Genomic DNA, 22,887 nt, shown 5'->3' on the forward strand with positions numbered 1-22,887 from the left:
TTCTGCCATTCTGTAAACCATATTGACAAAATATTGCAAGGCTAAAGCAAACCTAAGTGCAAAGTAGAGGAGAAAGTACCCACAGAGGAAGAGGCCATACAACTTTCCGCTTTGGCAATGAGGGAAGGCAGTAGAACTTCGCACAGCCCTTTACAATAAGATCATTCTTGAGAGGCACAACCTACATAAACGCAAACATTCTAACCATGCTGTCAGTTGTTAGAGGAAGGTGGCATTTAAGAGAAAAGTTTAGTAACAAATAAAGTTTAGAAAAATCTCTGCAACTGTGCCAGACAAAAAAGTAAAACCAGATTTCACAAAGTTGTAAGATCAAATACACTTAAAGATACATTGACTGTATTTCTGGAGACTTAGAATGGGTACCTGAATGCAGAAGTAAATGTGAATGAAGTAGATTTTATCCCTCTGTGTCATTTTGACTAATGGTATGACACAACAGTGCTACCACTCCAGAATAATTACCTGGTTTTCTTTCCTTATATTGTCTAGTTGTCTGATTATCTTCATGTGTTTTTTTTTCATTTCCTGCATGTCTTTTACAATCTGTAGAGGATGAAGGAAATTATCAACTCAGAGCACTAGCAGCTCCAGTTACAATGAACCATTAAACAATTTTGAGGTACATTTCTTAAAAATTACAGATATAGTACAGTGAAGAGTTTAATCTTGAAAACAGATAAATAGCCAACAGGACTGCTGGCCAAAGCTTTCAGGCTTCAACAACTAGAAAATATATTATGCTATTGAATAAAAATCTGTATATGACTTGAAATAGATTTTCTTTTCTGGTCCTAGTATTGCATCTCCATCTCTTCCTTTTTACTGTAGTGATCTGAACTAGATAAAGAAGACAGAGTCATTACAATTATTCTAAAGTTCTTGAAAAAGAAGAACAGCCCTGATAAGGTCATTACTGAGAAAAAAGGTTTTGTTGGTTTGTTTTTTTTTTTTTAAAAAAAAAGATAAGCAGCAAAGAAGGTTGCATTTTTGCATTTAAGAGTCAGATAACACAAATTGGTTACAGAATACACTCAATTTTATTTTGTATTCCATTAAAATAATTAAAAAACCTGCAAAATTGATATAACTTTAAGGTGTACTACAGGCATTATTCACGACTAATAAAAACAGATGTATACATAAAGAACTGGCAAAGTGATCTTTTTCCTGTTTAAAAATGAGTCATTTAAGCTTAAAATTGCATCAGGATCCTTAGTGACTCAGTTTTATTCATTTTGTTTCTAATCCAATTTGTAATAGTCACAGAAGGAAAATTCCACTATCTCCTATCCCAGTTTCTGCTGCCCACTTTTCTTTTGGCTTACTTCTCTGGTAGGTGCAATGACAAATTACAAAACACTGATATTTGGGCATCTTAAATGAGGCTAACAGATACTGCTGGATGAATTATAGCAATAATGAACATGATCATATGTAAATTATAAAAATCTAGAGATTTTTCAGGGATTTCCTTGGTTTCATTTCTTCATTTAAGCTTAATATGATGCAGATTCTGCTGACAGTGAGCACCTCAGCTGAAATAAATCTGAAAAAGAAAAAATCTCAGATCTTTTTGTGTGGCTGATGCATTATTTTTAAATAGTTGTGGTTGTTAACATTGTTCTACAATGACAGATTAAATCTTTGTAAGTATTTACAAGCAGTTAATTTGTGAATGAAGAAATACCATCTGACACTGTCACAGTTCAAATTATATAAAAGCAGCAAAGCAGTATTGAAATATACTGTCCTATCTACCCCCCATCAGAAACACTATTGTAGAAGTAGAGGAATTTTAAAGAGACACAATTAAAAGGCTAAGACACAAGAAAAGCCTCTTCTAGGAGAAGACTGAAATGATCCAGATGGGTTTATCCCTCTTATCATCCACAGAGCTCTGAGTCTTCTTAATTAGATTGCTTCAGGTATTTGAACTTGTTTCTTACAGCTAGCTCAGGGGTCTGTAGCCTGTACCACAGAAGTCATCATAGAACTTTTTTGATGCATAATAAAAGAACAGGAGTACAGGAGCATATTTAATGGAATAAATAAACCAATGAAACCAATAAACAGGGATATATATATATATATCCTGGTTTCAGCTAGGGTAGAGTAAAGTTTCTTCCTAGTAGCTGGTGTGGTGTTGTGCTTTGGGTTCAGTATGAGAAGAATGTTGATAACACATGGATGTTTTCAGTTGTTGCTAAGTAGTGTTTAGACTAAGTCAAGGATTTTTCAGCTTCTCGCGCCCAGCCAGCAAAAAGGCTGGAGGGGCACAAGAAGCTGGCACAGGACAGAGCCAGGGCAGTTGACGCAAAGTGGCCAACAGGGTATTACATACCATGTGACATCACTCCCAGTATATAAACTGGGGGGAGTTGGCCTGGGGGGATCATTGCTGGGGAAGTAAATGGGCAGCGGTTGGCAAGTGGTGAACAATTGCCTTGTGTATCACTTTTTTTTGTATATTCCAATCCTTTTATTATTGTTGTAATTTTATTATTATCATTATTATTTTCTTCATTTCTGTTCTGTTAAACAGTCTCATCTCAACCCACGAGTTTTACTTTTTTACTTCTGATTCTCTCCCCCATCCCACTGCCTGGGGGACAGCGAGTGAGTGGCGAGTGGTGTTTAGTTACCGCCCGGGGTTAAACCACAACAATATACACACACAGATACTGCATAATATAAAATAAACTGGCAAAGCAGAAAATCCAAAATTATGCTAGTTACTGGTACCATAAATTTTGCAATAGCAACAAAATCTCACACTGCAAGTCAAATGCCACTTCCAACAAGGGAGTTTTTTATCTTTAGACACCTACCTGGAATGCATAAATTTAGACAATTTGATATCTGATCTTAACTTAAGATGGCATTTTCATTTTAATGTTTTTATTTTTATGTCAATATTCAAAATTTAAGTGCAGGCTTCCAAATGTGAAGAAGAAATCTACTAAGCAATAAGATTGTGTGAATTGAATTCATATGATGAAAACGATTATCACAATTCATTTAGTATACCCTACAAAAAGAGACACTTAGTTCAGTCAGCAATTTTTTATATTGCAAATTATTTATTCAAGCTGGGGCTTTTTGGGGGGGTGAGGGCTGTTAGTTGTTTGTTGTTTGTTTTTTTTTTACCTTGATGATATATAATGTAGCTAGCTTGTATGGAATATATGGCACTCCTTCTTCTGTTGTACTTTTCTCCAGCTCAGTTGCTTTGTGATCAGAATCAGAACAAACTCCAGATGTGTTCAGATGAAGTACTGTATAACAAAAATTACTTTATCAACTTGAAATATAGAACTAAAATGCACAGCAACTCCAGATGTACATATTATATTTTTGAAGTTTTTATTAGAGACATCATGTATAGTTTTAAAACATACCTTTTTTCTGATAACAAGGAAAATGGACCTTTGGGAGAAGAACTTTAACAACTCTGACTTGTCAGCTTTGATCTGTGGACACCATCACACATAGCTGTGTGGTTTGACAATTACTTGTCCGTGATTAATCTGTTGTTAATTACTTACATATATTTTTTTCATTAAATCTAAAAATGAAAACTGAGGTTAAAAAAAATCATGCAGAAATGTGCTGCCTCTTAAGAAAACTGGGTTTTATGACAGATAAGAAGAGGGCACGTTAAAGCCTCTTTCAAAACTACCTTTTACAAGTTGTTTGATAGACCCAATTCATATCAGAGTATGATATAAAATTTTAAAAGTTGTTTTTATCTTCTTTTTTGTTGATTAAAAACTTATCATTACTTATTTTTTTTTTAATCATCGCTCTGGCTTAACACATCATACTTAACTAACGGGTATATCAAGTCAAAAGAGTCTGATTTGATTACTTAGAATGGTGACTTGTATAAATCTAAGCTACACAACTTTATTCAATCAGAGCTCACATAAATGAAAACAAAAAAAAGAAAACCCCAACCCTCCTCATTTATGTAATGTATTCTGTGTTCCAGAAAACAATAATAGAATTTACTATATAAATATACCTTTTTCTAGAGCTCTGTTTTCACTCCATCCAATCAGGGAATTCAGAAATGACCACTTGTTTATATTCATTCCAAGCTTGTGCAGCCACGAGTTTTTCTCTCCATCTGTTAACAAAATTCAGGTGCTAAAATCAGGTGAAAATCATTGCAATTTTCTGAATTCTCTTGATTCACTAATTCATTGGATTTAAATGTAGTATGCATTAATTCTGTTGGGACCAAAGAGTTTTAAATGGTTAAAAGGGATACAAAAGAATGAGAGATTGGGAAGTCATTGAGAGAGCTACAAGCATAAGAAGGATGTAATACTTGTCTGAGAGTTGAATGGTTCCACCTGATCCTGAAAAGAGAGATATATTGAATCCAAAGGCTGTATTTCAGACTTGTTTCTCATCTTCTGTCGAAATCTTTTAAAAATGTAATTTTGAAAAATTACAAAACAAACTGGATTTTGCCCAATATCTTTGAAAATAAGTGTGTGTGTATGTAGGGGCAGGGGTGGATTGCATCATTAGATGAGACCCGTGTTTATTCATGAGCACTTTGGATCCATGCAACACTCCTGCTGAGAGAAAACCAAACCACAATACCCAATATGAGCAACTTCTTCAAGTGTTGTGGTGTGAAAGGGAGAAGAGTGTCTGAAAGAAGTCTTCTTACTCTTTGAATTGGTTGAAACAATTATCCTTTCGTCCTCTGAGGAAATCCAAATGTATAGATACCTTTCCTAAGATCCTGAAGCAATATTCATTTACTTCCATGGTGCAGTGATTTTCTACAACACATATCTGTCTCTTCATATTGCTTTTATTGGACGTATTGTAATAGAATGTACTGTTTTAAAATATACTATCCAGCCACTAGATGGAATCAGCAGATCCTATTCCCATACAGCTATAAAAGTCTCGTTTTCCAAAAGCCAGTTTTGACGATTTATGAAATATGTAACTAAATAAATATGTGTTGAGAAGGGTACCCTTAGCTCAAGTTATTCTTTCTGAAGTCGCTATTTTCATGACTATACATTACATACATAAATATATATCAGCTTTTGTTTTGTGAATTATGTCAGTGAAGGATGCATGTTAAATTATATATAGAATAGGTACGTTTTAAAGGACTTGACCTCTCATATCTACATCCTTTTGGTACATATTTGGGTTGCTTTCCACCACCTTGGAGACTATTTAAAGCCACAGTTATTCTTGAAAAAGCCCTCCATTTCACATAATCTTACTGTAGGCAAAATTAGCCACTAGAGCATCAGTGCTTGCAGGCCAAAAGCGTAGAGTCTATCCTTCTGTCTAGGATAAAGATTAATCTTAAACCCATAATGGAAAACAGGCATACAGCTATTGTTTCCTACTGGAAAAAAATGCATTACTATATCATCTGCCGAAATGACTGCAAAGTTCCCCTTCAGTCTATAGCAGTCCATTGGGAAGAAAGATACTTGAAACTCCTACAAGTTAATTCATGAATGCTAAAAATCAGTTTATATGTCTTCTCTTTAGCTTAGCGTCTCATAGAGCATATGACTCCCCAAACTACTGAATATACCTTTTCACAGCAGTCTTGTGAGTTAACTCACACAGAACACTGTGATATGGCAGGGATGAGATATCTGTAACAGTTCTTCCCCTTTCTTTTCAAAGCCATCAGCCAGACTAGCACTCAAAAGGCATTCAAACCACCACAGCATCTTGCAGTTTAATCCCTTTAGAATGTAAGCTTCTTCAAACCAGCAGTGTCTCTCAGGTTACAATTAGAATCAAAGCATATGTCACAGTCTAGGCAGCCACATTGCTATTTCTGAATAACTGCAACTGTATTTTTTGACAGTTTTTAGAGTCTGGTAGGTTGGCCACTTTGTTTTAGAAGTTACAGATACAGAACACATAATAGATTTAGTCCTGTTCTGCTGGCTTTGGTTTTAATGGGTATAAAGGCAATGAGCATCTCTTGTACATGAGGAGCTTGAGGACCACTTCCATTATGCTGAATCATGACAGGAACTCTCCCACTTAGTCCATACTCACGTTCACCCATATTCAAGCTATACCAGCACTGATGATGCAATATGATCTATAATGCTTATGCAGTTCTGCTTCTGTGAGACTACAATATGGTAATGGGATACCAATCTGTTCTTTTGTGGAAAACAACGAAGTACACTCTCATTCTGAACACCTGAAGTGCAAAGTACTGCTCACCCTCCTCAGATGTGTCTTCAGTCATAACACTTTTAATCACACATGAAGGATGTTCTTGTATCTCCTCTGAATAATCAATAATGCTGCCTGGTAGAGGAATGGATGAGTGAATGGTAGTCTGTGGTTTAGTTTCAGGATCAATGCTTACTGCATCTTCAGGGACTTGAGAGTCTGAAGGGATAACTGTTTGTACCCATGCTTCTGGAAAAACAAGCAAAGTAATTGTTAATAAAATACTAGGAGGAGGTATTCAGTTGAGAGGTTTGAGAACAGATATCATTACAGATTTGTAAGATCACACCCCAAAATGAATTTAAGATAAACATTTTTTTACAAACTATCAGCCAATTTAGAAGTAAACCTGGATGACTTTCTTAGAAATCGATCAGAACAAATCCATAGTTTTGGGTCTTTTCTTTCTGTCTCATTTGAAATCTAACATGATTTGGTGATTTAATTTTTGTTTGACTGTGAGATTTAGCTGAATTGGTAAACACATCAAGGTCGACGACGTTTTCCAAAATTCACCATCTACCCTGAATAAAACCTGCCAAGTCTCATGCAGCTTCCACCCAAAAGCACATCTCAAACACATTCCTCCATGCGTAACTCTTGGACAGCTTTAAGATCTGGATCTCTTTAAGATGACTGCTCTCTTTTATGATCAATTTCCACTGTGTCCCCACAAAAGTTTTTCTTTTTGCTGAATTTCAAATAAACCAAAAAGATCCGTTATTGGAAAGTCTTCCTTTATTATTTTTTTTTTGCCCTGCCAGCCTCATAACTTCCATAGAGAAAGACACTGCTTTTCCAGCTCTTCATGCTGTATGGAACAGCTAGACATAAACTCCCCTAGGAGAAAGAAAATAAATGCTTGATTCTGAACCTGAAATACAAAAGATAAGCTTTTCAGGAAACAATTAGAGCACGTGCACAGGAATTAAAATCTAGGTGGCTATAAGTTCAGCAACAGAACTCATGTCATTACAGAGTTTCCAGCTATCTAGCTGTGGGTCTCACCATTGGTACTTGCTCACTGCCTGTCAACATTGCACTAAAAAGCCTGAAGCCTTTAAAAACTTGGCTTATGCACACTGAGAAGGCCTTAAAATTACACTTCCAGAAGTAACAGAGGTCATCAAGAATTATGATGTTGGCAAAGTAATTACTGAAAGTAATGTGGACTTGTTGAAGTTGTATATATCTAATGAAACTGACAGAACATTTTCATATGGCAGATTGAGAAATACAGCATGAGCAGGGATTGTGCTTTCTAAGGATAAAGGATCCTCACCTGACCTTCTGCTCAGCTAGAACAGGTAATAACACTCATGGCAAAGCTCAGTATTCTCTTCTTTTGTAATGCTCTATTTAAGGTATTACTGAGTTCCTTTCCTACAGAAAAAAAATCATAAGGAATTCAATTACCTTCTTTCTTGCCTGGGTGCTTTTCTTTTCAGAGTGGAATCTATTATGTGTGACTACAGAACACTGAAATGCAGCACACCAGAGCACTTGTTAAAAATACCACTCACTACTGCATCTTGCAAAGTGCTTCTCAGATTGCCATTTTACCCTCATGCCTTGGTGTATCCTGTAATGACTGCAGCTCTCCATTTTATACAGAAGGTGTAGCTTAAACTCAGATTCACCTGTAGCCTGCACAGCAGGCTCCAATGCTTGTTTTATAGCTAGGCCACTCTCTAATGATATTTTATGCTTAAGAATTAAAAATGCATTTCAGATGCAGTTGTAGCTGAAAATGGCTGATACCCTATCATATTACTTCTGTGCTGCTTCATGCCAACTCCAATAAAATTTACTGCTTTAACATCTAGAAGTATCCAGCATAAATTCTGAGGTCTGTCTTGTAGCTTTATCACATCCCATGTTTCACCAGTTAGCTACTTTTTTTGCTACAGTGGCTTCTATTTTATGCCTTGCACCAGCATATACTGCTTTGTGACAGGGGGGTATTTTCTTGTTATAGAAGTGGCCAGTAGCAATCCTGAAAGATGGACAGAAAGATAGGTATTTTCATAATACTGCTTAAAACAGGCAAACAAGATGGAAGAGGACCACTTCTTTGGGGGGATTTAACTCCAAAGTCTCATAGTTTTTATCTTTTGTTTTCCAGTGCCAGAGACTTTTTTCCCTAAAAAAATAAAAACATCAAAACATGCCAGCATGGAAAAAAATGATTCTGTTATATTAGTATTAAAATATTATTATTATATTGCATTCTAAGGACACATTTTAGTCGTGCTGTAAAAGTATTTGCATATTAAAATCTGCATTTTTTAGTGATCAAAACAAAGTAAAACATAAAAAATGACATTGCACAGCACTCTCAATTTCGTCTTTCCTCATAACTAATCCCTCCTGAAAACAGATGAGAGAAAAGACAAAGCAGATGTGCTATGTGGTGTGTTGTTACATAAAGAAAATGTTTCAGAGGATCTCAGAGAAAAGGCAACTGGTCTGGCACTTGTTTTCTTTGCAGTCATGAAATATTCCTTATGTTTTGCATCCTTAGTAGTAACTTAATTGAAAGGTATAAATGCTGCTATTGTAGTTACAGTAATATTCTGCCAAAAGGAAAAGACAACTTATGACAAGCAAGTTGTGCCTGATTGCTCTTGTTGGAGTAAAGGAATAGTATTTTTAATACAGAATTACAAGCAACAGTACAGTTTTGCTACAGAATTTTAATTTCATATTGACTAATAATCAGGGTTTTTTTGCCAGGAGCAAACATCCAGCAGTACTCAGCTATTGGAGAAATTATACAGATTTAAACCTCAAAACTGTGTGTCCTGCAGAACTTCTGAGATAATAGCAATCAGTCCAAATGAAACACAAAAGAAAAATTGTAGTCTTTTTATTGTACTAAAAGTACAAACTGGATAATGCATACATGCATATGAATCCTGCATATTTAAAATCTCTTTTTATTATAGGATAAAAATCTTCAAGATAACATTGACTAATATTCTGAAGAGGAGACCTTCATATGTTTTGCCTCCTCCAGCAACCACTTCCTTTTGTGAGACAGAAGAAGGGAAAAAGATGGGAAAAAGATGGAAAAAAAATAGAAGATGGAAACCTTTTCTGACTGTATTGGGAATGTTTTCAATCCAATCGCTGTCCTAAGGCAGTGTAACATAAATTTAGTTATTTGCTCTGACTGTATGTAATTGCTTGCAGCTATGGTCCAAAGGAAAACAGAAGGGGCTATGTGAAGGGCATAACTTCTGCCCAGAATCTGTTAAGATTAATTATTTCATAAATTTAATTTTTTTCCCTGTACAATAAATATCAAAACTAAGGGCTTAGTATGAATTGGTCACAAAGTCCAGATACAATAATTACCTGATTTTATTTGTCCACATTAGCATAATGTCAAGATATACTATTATCTTTTGACAAAATTGCCATCACCATCAACTTAAATATTTATGAGCACATCTTCATATCATTTGTTTTACTTTTCAGGAAATTCTTTCCTTTCTAGTTAGGAAAAGTTAGCCTATGATAAAAATTCTCATTCTCTGCAGGTAAGATATTTCCATTGCCTATTGAATTGTGCAATTTATTTACACAGTTCAAGAAAACCAGAGGTGGACGGTAATCCAGTTTTTACATTTAACTCCAGGTTTATCTGTGAGTTTACTGAATGTAAAAGAGGTAGGATGAGAAAACCAGTTCTGATATAATTACACGCACATCAGAGCAAACCCTTCAAAATTCTGCTATGCTCAGGATCTCAATAGCAATGGACATTTCACAGGATCAGTTGTTGTGAAACGGGAACTTCATGCCCAGAAATGCTAGATCTTTATCACTGAAAAAAGCTTTGATTTAAAAGCATACAGGCTTTGGAGTTAGACTGTATATAAAGCTAAGGAGGTCTGTGGTTTCCTCGAGGTAAGAGCAGCTGTAATTTGAGGCAACATGCACACAGGTAGTCCTCATGTAGTTACAATTTTTGTATATTTAATGATCACAAGCAGTACACAAAAAGCACTGGCAAGTCAAGCATCATGTGGCATGGTTGCCCCATAATACAAACTTCTGAGCAGCAGTCATGAGAACCTGCCTCAGGCCTGTGCATGTCTTGCATTATTGCAACTACCTTCAGAATATTTCATAAGCAGACCTATGCTGCATCATAGTAAGGAAATTGGCTCATGGGTAAGCAGCACAGCATAGAAAGTTTTAGCATGAGAAGCGATGCAGAAAGGGGTGCCATGGAGCTGAGCTTTCCTATGCGTGTGCTAATCTGCTGAAGCACAACCTGATATTCAACTTCCTCATCTCCAGTGGAACAAGAACATAAGTGCTTGCCTTAGCTTTTTGAGTAATGCACATTTTAGAGTAGATATCTCTTTGGTACCAATAACAATTTCTGGTCTAGGTCTGCTCTGAACTCTTGTTATGTGTTTAGTGTCTCAGTATCCCCACACAAGATTGTGATTTTGATAAACTGACACTCTCCTTGTACATCTGGTGAAAATTTTGTCAGAAGAGTTAGTTCTAATTTCACTTTTTTTTTTTTCCTGATTTCATTCTGGATCAGATACCAGAAGTAATCAGAATAACAAGAATCTCTGTTCCAACAGCCTAATGTGATTATATATAAATGACAGAAAAAAACCCCACAAGTAAAGCAGTAGGAAAATATCTTTCTTTGGTCCCTAATTTTGGATCATTGGGAGGTTTTACTTAAATTTTCTAAAGAATAAAAAGTTTAGCTGTCAATACCCTGAGTAACTTCAATTCTCATTAACTTCATTAGGAGCTGAATTAATGTACTTGTCTCCTGGCATCTCACCTCTGAGATTCTTAGCTTACCTAATTGAATTCTGCAGAGTTTATGGGCAATTACTTCTTGAGTTCTGAAATTTACTAACCACAAAGCAAAGAGGATTGTATTTTGAATTGGTTACTTCCACTGAATGCAGTATCTATTCGAGACCTAAAAACCCCTCTTATCTCCCTCTTCTCACCTTTGGAAGAGAAAAAGAAAAGTGATGCAAGTATTGTTTCTTTACTGGTATGTAATTAAGTTTAGTTTCATGGAGTTACGAAATGGCAAAACCCCATGGCAATTTCTCTGTTGTGGTTTTTGAAACAGTAGTATGTCTTTTTAACAGAGGTATGACATCTTCCTCTTGAAACTATTCTGAACCTTATAGATCAGTCAGTTTTCCACAGCTGGAGTCAATGAATTGTTAGGTCTCAAATTAACCTTGGGGGAAGGTGGAGCCATGTGTTTAACCAGGTATGTTATTTATAGCTTTAAGGCTACTGCAAAGTTATTACTGACGTTCACATAGGTGGCAGGTATATTCATGTTCTGTCCGAAAACTACATAGGGACCTACCTAAGTTGGCTAGTTGCAGCAAGCTGAGCATTTAGTCACTGAAACAGATACTATTCCATACAGTGTCATAATTTTCCACTCAAGCGGCACGGTGACTGCTAACACACAATTGTCTGACTGTAATACACAAAGGTTTAGCTGGCACATGAAAACAAATGGGCCAGAGACTATTGTAGTATATGCTAAAGCCCTGGATGGAAAGACAAGCTATCCCATTAGTCTTTCAATCTCAAAGATACTTGGTCTATCACAATGCCCGTGTGCCAGCCACTGTCATTCTAAGGTCATGTCTGAAACTAGCTATTGGTATGACACAGCTAGGATCTACTCTTCCAAGTGCTCTTTTCTCTTTCCCTCTCACCCACATATTGAAATATAAAAAGAGAATGGTTGACAATTTGCTTGGACCCCTGGACTTAAGCTAGGACAGAATAGATTAGCCTTATAAAAAAGCTGGACTGGTGTGACGGTCTGACAAATTATAGTCAATGTCTCAAACATTTGTTAAAGTACTTTGGTGGAGAAAATGGCCTCTGTAAAAATGCTGGAGTTTTGTGAACAGGACAATGTGGCCAGAGGAGAGGGCTCCCTGGAGGGTGGGACCGCGCTTCTCCAAAGCCGCGATTCCTTATCTTTAGTGACCAGGAGAAGAAGCACAGCATATGCGCCTGGAGGAGAAGGCCCCACGGAGGATGGGACTGTGCTTCTATCTTAACAGGTCATGACAGCAGAAAAAGAGAGGCAACTCTGCAATGAACCCCTCCCAAAGCTCTCCGACCGAATCCAGAGAACCCCAGGAATGGGACTGTGCATGTCGAGACCATTGACTAACACACTATAAAAGAAGGGAGAACGAGTTCTCAGCGCGCGCCCTCTGGAACTGGATCTCTACGCTGGCTAGACCAACGCTGCACCCAGGACTGGTGAAACTCTTTCCTTCCTTCTTTCTTTCTTTCTTTCTTTCTTTCTTTCTCTCTTTCTCTCTTTCTCTCTTTCTCTCTTTCTCTCTTTCTCTCTCTCCCTCTTTTCCTTCTCTCTTTTCCACAGTCCCTACACCTCATCCTTTTAAACATAAACCGTTGACCAAGTCTGAGACTAGGATTGGATCTAGCCGCCCCTGGGCTCCTCTTTGAGAAGGAGTCCAGAAAGCAAGGGGGTCTGCTCTGAACCTTGTGACTCAATGGGAGGGCTCTCCTTCTGGTACATTTCATGTTTCTTCTTCCATTTCTTTTCCTACACCTCCCCTCTCATCCCAAACAGCGGCTTAATGACATGTTGCAAGGTTCATATTGATAAGTTCACGTGTACTTGGGCAAGGTTAGCTGGGTTGAATAAATGTTGATTGTTGTTTGAACTCCCCTGGTGTTGTTTCACCTTAATTCTGACAAAGGAAATCCATGAACCTGAGTTGCTCCAACTTTGGGACGCGACAACTGGTATCACTAACATTTCAAAAGTCAGATATGTGCCGTTGGCTTAGGCACGCTACCTCCAGTCTAAGAGACAAGAGACCTCAAATCCGCAGTCCCATTTTTATGGCCTATCAAAAGTTTCCAGTCTGGTCTAAGATGCTGCTCCCAGCAACACATGTGTTATACCTGTGATTAGAGCAAACAGGCACTACAGTTAGCTGCTGAAATGAATGATTCAGACCATCAGCCAAGTGTGACAGCTTGACATCTTTTTCTCAGGCTGTGCTTCAATGGGTTACATCTTATTGCTTAAAAAGTTTGATGGATAATTAATAAAACCCCACACCTCCATTATAGTGGTGCCATATGCCTTTTAATAGTTTTCTAACCATTTGGTGTGTGCAAATGTCTGCAAATAAAAAAGACTAATGTTACCTGTTTTGCTTTGGCTTTTAGCAGCAGGAGAAACAGAATTCTTCTTCTTCTTCCAGAACCAAGATTGTGATGACAGGGGGATACTTTCTTCAGAATAGGAATATTGACCTAAATAAAAGTGCAAAAAAACCCGCCAAAGCAGGAACAGAAAAAACCCATCAAATGACATATTCTGAAAAAGTAATTCTTATTCCAGTGGTTAGTGGAGCTTTTTGTTAAAAAAATAAAACAAAACAAAAAAATATATTCAGTTAATATCCATAGTACAGATAGCAATGCATTTAAGACAATTTTGGAAAGATCACCAAGCACTCCTAATTATCGTATGTTATAGTAAAAGGAGAAAGTCACACTCCCTAGTATTTAAAGTAGATTATTTAAAGAAAATCTCCACAGAGACAGATTAAAATCAGTCATTTTATTCTGATAGAACGTGTTCATGTTCTGCATATTGTCAAGAAAAAATTAGTGTTGTAACCTCACATAGAGCTTTTATATCTTTGGGCCAGCTTTAATATAATGTCTCAGTATTCAGTCCACAGTGTGGGATATTTTACACAGAGTATTGCCAGCTATAGCATTAATTAATTTAATGCCTTTCAGATGAAAAAAAATCACTATAGAAAATCTTAGGATATTAGGGATTAAGAGTTATCTTACAGATATATAGGGTTGCTCCTCCAGAGATTACCTGCACAGCAAATTCTAACGAATCTTGGCACTTTAATGCTAACTGCAATACCAACTTCGTATGCTAAGTGTCATACAAGATACAAGGAAAGAGCTAAAACAGTCCTGTGCTCTCAAAATCAGAGTGAGCTTTCCTTGGCTTCCAGTTACACTTAGAGCCAATCCAGACCAGCTCTGATAATGGGGCTCTGAGTGTCTCTGTAAGTCATCAGATATGTAATTTGTTCAAATTTCATGTTTTGCAAGTGTGTTACATGGCTAGGAACTGCTGGAACGCAAGGCACAGCTTATTCTACCAAGAAGTGCTCCAGACATCAAAGAAAGGATGCTGTAAAGGAGTGGAGAAATCAGCCAGGTTTGTATATCTTTCCTTGACTCTGCAAATGCAGTACTTAAATCAGTAATGCACACAGTTAAATATTCATGCATCTCACTATACGAGTATGATAAACCCCACACAGATTAATTTCTCTATGCAATAAACAGACTTTTCAAGGCCATGGCAGAAAAAGAAGATGGAAAAGCAAGCATATCTTTGAGTCTTTTTCTTGTTAATAGTATTTAACAGTCATTGTGTGTCTTATTGTATGACCCACTGCATGTCAAAGAATAAACCACTGCAATTTCCATTAAAATGGAAAAATAGTGGCGCAACTTTTAGCATTCACAGCAATTTCTCAAATGTCACCAGTGCAGGAATTTGTTGAAATGTGTGATTTGTGTTGGGGCAAATTAACTTAGTGCTTGGTCTGGGCCTCACCCCTGTGTTGTGAGTAATACCTCTAACTTTACCCACTCATTTTTAGGGCAGTAGCAGTATCTCACAAAAAAGGTTGTCTGCAATGACAGAAGAATATATATGATATATAAAACAAATGTTCTTTAGTAACTTTGCATAGAGGGGCTATATGAGAGTAAGCTTCTTTATTGCTCCTTGGTACAGGACTGTTCTACCAACGCACATACTCTCTGCTATTCAGTATTATCCATAACGCAAGTGCATACACCAGGCTTTCTTATCAAAGCATCAACGGGCTGAATGAAGCCTGTCCTACCCTCTGTGCTCTGATGCAAGACAAGGAAGGGCAGTGGCAGAGAGGACTTTCAGGGGTTGGTGGGAGTGTCTTTATGGTTTAACAGAAGGGACATAGTGAAAGAGAAGATGACTGCTTCTTTGACTTGGACAGAGGTACAGAGTGTCTCCCTCTTTATTATGTGGAAAATGAAGTATGAAACTTGATGTGGATAAAGAATAACTGTTCTCCCAATGCCCTAAACAAACAGGCACTGATAATCAAGACCATGTTTTTTCTCTTTGTTGCTTACAAAAGAGTGGAAATTGTCATTTTTATTGATGCTGCTGATCACCCATATAAGCAGCCAAGTAACAGAACGTAGTTGCAATATTCAGCGCAGCTGAGTGGTTAGAAATGGGCCTTTTGGGCCCTCCTCTCTTGTTTGTGGATGGAATAGTAGCTGCCTTGTATTTACCTGCAGTCTGCATGGTCTTAGTAGTCTGGTCCTTCTTTCTCATTGTGTGCTGCATCACATCAATAGCAGCTTGTTCTATGATATTTAAGTATGCATTTATAGCAATGATTGCTGTTATATGAATTCAGCCTTTGCATCGTTAATACAAAGATTCCTCCTCTGAGAAGGATATCTTTTATAACTCCACCTCATCCCCTGAAAGCAACTTAACAATAAACTCTGACAGTATTTACAGGTAGAGGTTTGTTTACATTGGCACAAGCTACAACTCAGACTTTTTCCACATGAAAATGCATTCTGCAGACTTCTTCTTCTTACTCATTCTGGTCAAACCACATTTTTTTCTCTAACATTCTCAGGTTACACAGCCTTAAGCAATAGCCTTCCCAATCGGCATTGCCTAACAGAATGTCCTGGTTTCAGCTGGGATAGAGTTAATTGTCTTCCTAGTAGCTGGTACAGTGCTATGTTTTCAGTTCAGTATGAGAAGAATGTTGATAACACTGATGTTTTCAGTTGTTGCTCAGTAGTGTTTAGTCTAAAGTCAAGGATTTTTCAGCTTCTCAAGCCCAGACAGCGAGAAAGCTGGAGGGGCACAAGAAGTTGGCACAGGACACAGCCAGGGCACCTGACCCAAACTGGCCAACGGGGTATTCCATACCATGTGACGTCACATCTAGTATAGGAACTGGGGGGAGTGGGGGCAGGGGATCGCTGCTCGGGGACTACCTGGCTGTCGACCAGTGGGGTGGTGAGCAATTGCACTGCACATCATTTGTACATTCCAATCCTTTTATTATTGCTGTTGTCATTTTATTAGTGTCATCATTATCATTATTAGTTTCTTCTTTTCTGTTCTATTAAACCGTTCTTATCTCAACCCACGAGTTTTACTTCTTTTCCCGATATTCTCCCCCATCCCACTGGGTGGGGGGGGAGTGAGTGAGCGGCTGCGTGGTGCTTAGTTGCTGGCTGGGGTTAAACCACCACACAGAGCTGACGATCAACTGTGTTGTTTAACTTGGTTTTCTTAACTTCTGGTGTGAGAGAAGGTTACACAGTCAGTCAGTTGACTTCTCCTTTTAACACTAAAAATCCTTATTTATCCTAATATAGTACCTTGGCATGAAGAATAGCATATACAGAAGTTATCAACTAATAAGTTGCCGATTTGGAACAAAACTTTGATGTCAACAGTTAATATTACTGCTTGTTATCACAAAGAGCAAGGGTTTTTCTTGCTGTATTTTGTCAATGTTATCACTATTTTCCACTTGAAAATCAAAGTAAAGGCACATATTTCATCCTATAAGCTGCAGAAATACTGGAGCAAAGACAAGAATCTACATTTAACTTTCCTTGGAAAATTATGTCCATTTGTATGTTTATTTATAAACATAGCTATTCCATTCATTTTGGTTAGACTTGATATTCCATGGTATTCCCAATCTTTGCTCATTCTTTAGTCAGCTGCCTGAGAACACAAACAGATCACAATGCCCCACTAATGGAGTGCTATTCATCTGTAAATCCTCCACGTCGTCAATCTTCCTTTAATTTTAATCTTTAGTAATGCATTTAAATTTTAAGCATAATGCTTGAGAAGTATATTTGACATGTGAGAAAATATTACTTTTACTAATATGTGTGGGAAGAGTTCAAATATGTTCATTAATATTAGGTAAGGGCAGATTGTTCCCTTATGATTTATGGACAGGATCTGCAAGCTGCACAGAAAAAGCCAGAAATCTTCTTCATCTTTCCCTCACACAGCTTTTCAGCAGCCTGCTCCCTAAGGTGGGGCAAGGCAAACTGTCTTGCTTTTATTATAGGTTTTGCATAACTGTTCACTTATTCTTTAATTACACACCCTTGCAAAGCACTCACAGAATCTGGCCTTCTGTTGTCACTCATCTAAACCCCTAAATGCATATGCAATAAAAATATCAAACTAAAAATGACTGTAGATGCTGAATATTTTAATTTTTGAGGCCCAACCTTGGTTACCTGCTAGCCCCCAAATATGGCCACCTCAGGGTGTTTATTAAAAAAACTGAAGTTTGAATACTCACAACAATATCTTGTAAGAGATATTCTACATAACAAAAATTATTTTAAGAGTATAGGTGCAATTTAATGACAATATTAAGATGTCACAGTTAGGATACATGTTGTCTCTGTGGATCTAGCAGGAAACCCACAAAATTTGGCAGGCAATATTCAATTTTTATCCTTTTGTTGTGGCATTATGTTCTCTTCTTTGAGGCAGAATCCTCTGGTAAAATTATTCGCCTTGCAGATTATTTTTTTCAGCAATCAAGAGTTAAGATTTCAGGGAAGAAATAAGTAACAGGAACAGGAGCAGAATTTGAGCAAAGGTCTAAGCTTTCAAAAAAATACTCATAAATAAAATATGTTATAGAAAGGAAAGTAGGACTACTTAACCCATTTTTTATCACTTATCTAATACCTTGTTAAATGTCCTTTTAGTTAGCATGTTTTTTACTTTAAGTCCATCTGAAATTTCCTCCTCTTAAAGTTAAGTTCATTGCTTATTGTCCTACAGCCAAATTGAATACTTTTGAAGACTTCTGAACTCATTCTTCTGAGAAAGAAGGTTTTTACATTATTAGACCACCAAACCCACTTCTCAGTCTTTCACCAGAAGCCACTTTCATTAGCCCTTTGATCATTCCTTTGTACAATCTTTCTTGTTCATTTTCTAACAGTGTATTTCTTGAAATGACATGCCTAAAGGGAGACAGTACATAAACATGAGCACGCATGGTCATTTGCCGTGGCTGAAATAATACTCAGTGACTTGTTGAACTCTGGAAACTCAATCCTGTTTTTCTAAAAATTCACAAAGTAGTTGTAAATCCCAGAGTCACTTTACTCAGAAGACTTTAATTTATCACACTTTTCTAAACATTTATGAAGATATGTACACAACTTCCCAACTAGTCACTAGCATTTGAAACTTAAGTTTCATACATATGTTTTCCTAGGTTAGCAAGATAGCTTTTGAAAAATAATTAGCTGTATTCAAAACTATACTTATTCACTTGTGGATCTTTCTGCCATGTAAACAACTTAGCTTTTTTAGTATGTCCTTCATGTCAGTGGATTCTTTCTTTCCTTGACTTTTGTTTACAGCTGACAAGCTGAAAAATAGATGGTTATCCTCTTCACACTTTTCACGCAGCTTCTTAAATATAATAGTGGCCTGGCTGCACCCTTCCACTCTCAACAACCGTGTGCCGTAATATAACATACATGAACATTTTTTTTTTTTACTAAATAAACATTATGTCTTAAAAAATTACCTTCATCCATTGTAATCAGACTGTTTCTCAGGGCCCGTGTTTCCACAGAGGTGAGAGTTAACTTCTGGTGTTTTCTGACAGCCTCCCACCCTGTGTACATAAATATTTAATCTATAAAAATGCAAGAGCTTCACTAGGCAACAAGATACCTGCAGAAAGTAAAATAAGAGACACGGTTCAGGTTTCTTCCCACTGTTTCCTGTGGCTAGCAATGTCTGTTTTGCCAGGAGACCAAAACTTACTAGATGAAACTCAAAGCTGTAGAAGACTTAACTGAAAAAAATACACGCTGATGTTAAGTACCTAAAAGCACAAACACTCACAAGATTAGAAGGGTTTCATTAGAACATTTTACAAATGTCCACAATTCCTTGTTTCAGCTGAAAGAATGTGAACTATAATGCTCTTTCTACATTTCCAGTAGTGGTGAAACTAGTTAAGGAGTGTTTTATGCAATTTCAGCCCTAATTTCACATAAACAGAGTTATCAAATGCTTCCAGATGAAACCGTTATTACATTAGAGGAAAGTTTGCCCTGCTTTGGAGGATTGCTTCATAGAAGTGTATTGCTGTCTCCCTTCTCTGCTAATTAAAGGTAAAAACCCCGCATTTATCATTGCCGACACCATTGTGCTGAGACCGGTCTCAGCTAATGAGACAGGCAGGTTGTTTTGAACCGTAGGTCAAATATGCTGTTCTCTTGGAATAACTCCAGGCACACAACTTGTGACATATTCCTAGATTAATATGAACAATACAGCACCAGGAACTGGGAGAACCAAATGCTACTCAGCAGTTTCAAAAGCAAATACAGAACAAACTGTTTGCAGACTGGTGTAATCCAGTTTAGGCAGGTGAGACCAGTTGCTCAGGATTGCTACTTCACTGCTATTGTTCTGCACCCCACCCTTATGTCAAAAAGGATTAAAATCAGGAGTTTACCTTTAGATTGTAGTCCAAAAGGAAGGCTTTTGGTATCACTAACTCAACAAGCAGTCTCACTGCAGGTTTATAGAAGGCAGCTTCACTGGGAATCTTCTTCCAAATAATCCACAACTAATTAATTTATATAACTAGCTTCTCTAGTGTTCTATTTTGAATATGTTATAGCTTCACTGGGATGTGAAGTATATAGCATGATATGGGACCTAGATAAAAGGCTTCTCTGAAAGAGTGCTTCCCTTATGTGAAAGGAACTTTTTTGTGATTTTTCTTTTTATGAAAACAAAAATATAAAGGTGCAATTTTGTCTTTTCCACCCCTCTTTTGCCTCTTGCTATGGGGGGGGAGAAAGAAGAAAGAATGGAAAAGGAAAAAAGAAAGAGAAAAGCAACCATCTGAACAATTAACTGAGGGTGTTTGGTTAAAAAAAGTGCAATCTTATAAAAATAAAAACTTTTTTGACATATTATGTTTCTGAATTTTTTTTACAGCAATAAAATATTGTATGACACAGAATTAGCACTAGAACTACTGCTAAAAAAAGGAAACTGGCAAAAGAGAAAAACACTTGACTCCAAGTTATATTTAACTATGGTCCTTTAGGTTTCTACTTACATTTTTCAATATTCACTGTAATGTTTCTTGCTTTGCTTAATCTTTTAAAGGGTGTGTAGTAGCCCCAGTCATGAACTAGAACCTGACTGTTCTAGCTATTAAACAAACACAATAAAACAGATTGGCTGTGCCACAGTTATCTTAAGATTGCTTCTTTCAGTACTTTTGTTCTGGCTGGTGTTCTTGCTAATCTTACGTTAGGAAGAATCTTTACCTGGCAAACCTTATTTACTTTACTTTTTTACTTAAAACACCCTTCAAAATATCTCTCTAGTGATCAATTACACTATATGTCTTTTTCTTAAATCACCATCATCTTAGGACTCACTATTCCGTTCTTGCCTCTGGTATTTTGTTATCAATAACATTTCATGCATAATTATGAGAAAGTAAATTTCTAGGGCTAGGAATCTCATGTTCCTCTTTGTATATTCCCAGTCATTTTGATTCTCTTGAAAACCTTGTAGCAGCTCCAGGGATAAATAATTTATTGTAGTACAGAATTGGGCCACATTTGAAATGTCACATCTGCACCTTTCCCCTTTGAGGAAACTCAGTTGCAAATCAAGCTCTGAGTTATGTACCTTTAAGCAGTTCTGTAATGGGACAAATTACAACAAATACAAACATGCCTTGAAGTTTCTTCTCTTTGAAATAGAAACAAGCTTAAACCCTTTAAAATTTCTCAAGAATAACAATGACTTGCACCGTGTCTTTCATTGTCCTCCATTTGGTACTTCTTGCCAAGCAGCAACGGCATTGAAACAACCCAGTCTAGAATAAAACTGAAACACTAAACCGGGAGTTTTCTGGGTTTTTAGCTGGAAACACAACAAGCAATTGCTGTTCAACATCTGAATACAGAAGTCTGGAGCAAATCTCCCAGATGCAAATTCTTTTGCTGAAAGTCAACAACAAGCTTATATTCAAATTGAGGAGAAAACACATAAAATGGAGGAGGCCAGAAAAAGTACATCTTCAAATGGAATACTGCAGTTTCAATTGTTCTCTATCTGTACCTTGCTTTTGTGAAGGCTTGAGGGAAAAGCACATGAAGAGCTTAATTTTGTCTGAGATGAAACTATTCTAATGTTCCATAGAAGCAAATCAATTTTGCAGTCACTGACTAATTGTGAATTAGTTCTGTCTGTTCTGCAAAGAAATTTCACTCCTAGTTTTGGCAGGTAAACTACTCAGTGAAATAATAACACCCAAGCTGTCTTGGACAAGTTTTCTTAACCACAATAATCCGCCATTGATAATGGGAACAGTTAGGGTCAAGTATTACAAGAGAAAATGGAATGTCTAGTTTCCTCAATTTTTTCTTACTGTTCTTATCACACCCTGAATGTAGACAATGAGCAAACCATAATTTATTATTGTTATTCATTTATTATGTCATTCCTCTTTCTGTGTGGAGTGGGAGCCAAGCCATGGCTATGCCACTCTGAACAAGTCTCAGCTTGACTGGAGTGATTCTGAAGCTTCAGAATATGATACTAGCTCCTCATTGTAGATAGGGAGTAAAATATGCTTTATTGTTTTAACCTGGATGTTTATTGTCAATAGATCCCCTCACTGGTATTCATTTCAACATACAGAAACAACCAAAGCAGCACAGTTTTCTAAGGACATATTTGGAAATGTTTAATACAATCATTTCCTTTAAAGAAAAAAGAGATCCCAGAAATGGCAGTAGATGTAAAGCTACTTTGGAGAATCAAATCAATTTCAGAATGTCAAATAAGCTTTAAAACCCTAGATAGCTAAATTTAATCTACGTATTTCAACACCACAAGTGGTTCATCTGCCTATTAACTTTTTGCTGGTTAGTGTTGTCTCTTATTTCTTTGAAGTTACACCAATGTAATTTTGCAGCAGGGTTCATCCTCTTTTGAGACACACAAGACTGCTCATCCTGCCTCTTGGTCTTATTGGAAGACACCGCCCAGTTCCACTCCTCCTAGGATCAGTTGCGACATGCCACCAGCTCTCCTGGTTTTTTGGTTTTTTTTTTTCCTGTTTTCACAAGACTTTTCTCCATTAAGGGCATTGAGTTTTCCACAGCAGTCATATGTTGTTCAATTGTTTAAAGTAAAGCTCTGTCATTTGTGTTTCCTTTTCTTGAATGCCACTTCTGTTATTATATGCACCCTCTGATTAGCATTATAGACTGTATAGGACAGTAAAAAGCTTATGCTGTCCCACTTCTTTGTCTTGTCCCCTTAGTACTTTCCACTGCATGTGCACTGAGCTATACCTTCCCCAGTGATTTACTATTTTTGTCACAACTTCATGATCGTACAGGTCTGTTTTGCTCTACTGAGATTTG

General features: G+C 36.9%; 1 protein-coding gene across 1 annotated transcript; it reads right to left on the reverse strand.

Moving 5' to 3' along the window:
* Nucleotides 1-316: 316 nt before the first annotated feature.
* On the reverse strand, nucleotides 317-19,400 carry LOC128137271 (uncharacterized). The gene is made up of 7 exons (XM_052778053.1): nucleotides 19,322-19,400; nucleotides 18,999-19,147; nucleotides 13,492-13,599; nucleotides 6,259-6,459; nucleotides 4,046-4,150; nucleotides 3,169-3,296; nucleotides 317-564 (listed from the first exon to the last, which is right to left on the reverse strand). The coding sequence occupies exons 2-7, from the start codon at nucleotides 19,096-19,098 to the stop codon at nucleotides 463-465; spliced, it is 744 nt and encodes a 247-aa protein (XP_052634013.1). The 5' UTR covers nucleotides 19,099-19,147; nucleotides 19,322-19,400; the 3' UTR covers nucleotides 317-462.
* Nucleotides 19,401-22,887: the final 3,487 nt, after the last annotated feature.

Source organism: Harpia harpyja, chromosome Z (genome assembly GCF_026419915.1).
Source record: "Harpia harpyja isolate bHarHar1 chromosome Z, bHarHar1 primary haplotype, whole genome shotgun sequence".
NCBI lineage: Eukaryota > Metazoa > Chordata > Aves > Accipitriformes > Accipitridae > Harpia > Harpia harpyja.

Excerpts from the sequence above, each read along its gene's own strand:
- LOC128137271 (XM_052778053.1), bottom strand. The coding sequence starts at position 19,098 with ATGTACACAGGGTGGGAGGCTGTCAGAAAACACCAGAAGTTAACTCTC. Across the intron at positions 13,600-18,998 it reads TCTGATTACAATGGATGAAG|GTCAATATTCCTATTCTGAA; the intron begins GTAATTTTTTAA and ends ACTTTTATTTAG. Across the intron at positions 4,151-6,258 it reads TGAAGACACATCTGAGGAGG|ATGGAGAGAAAAACTCGTGG; the intron begins GTGAGCAGTACT and ends TTTTGTTAACAG.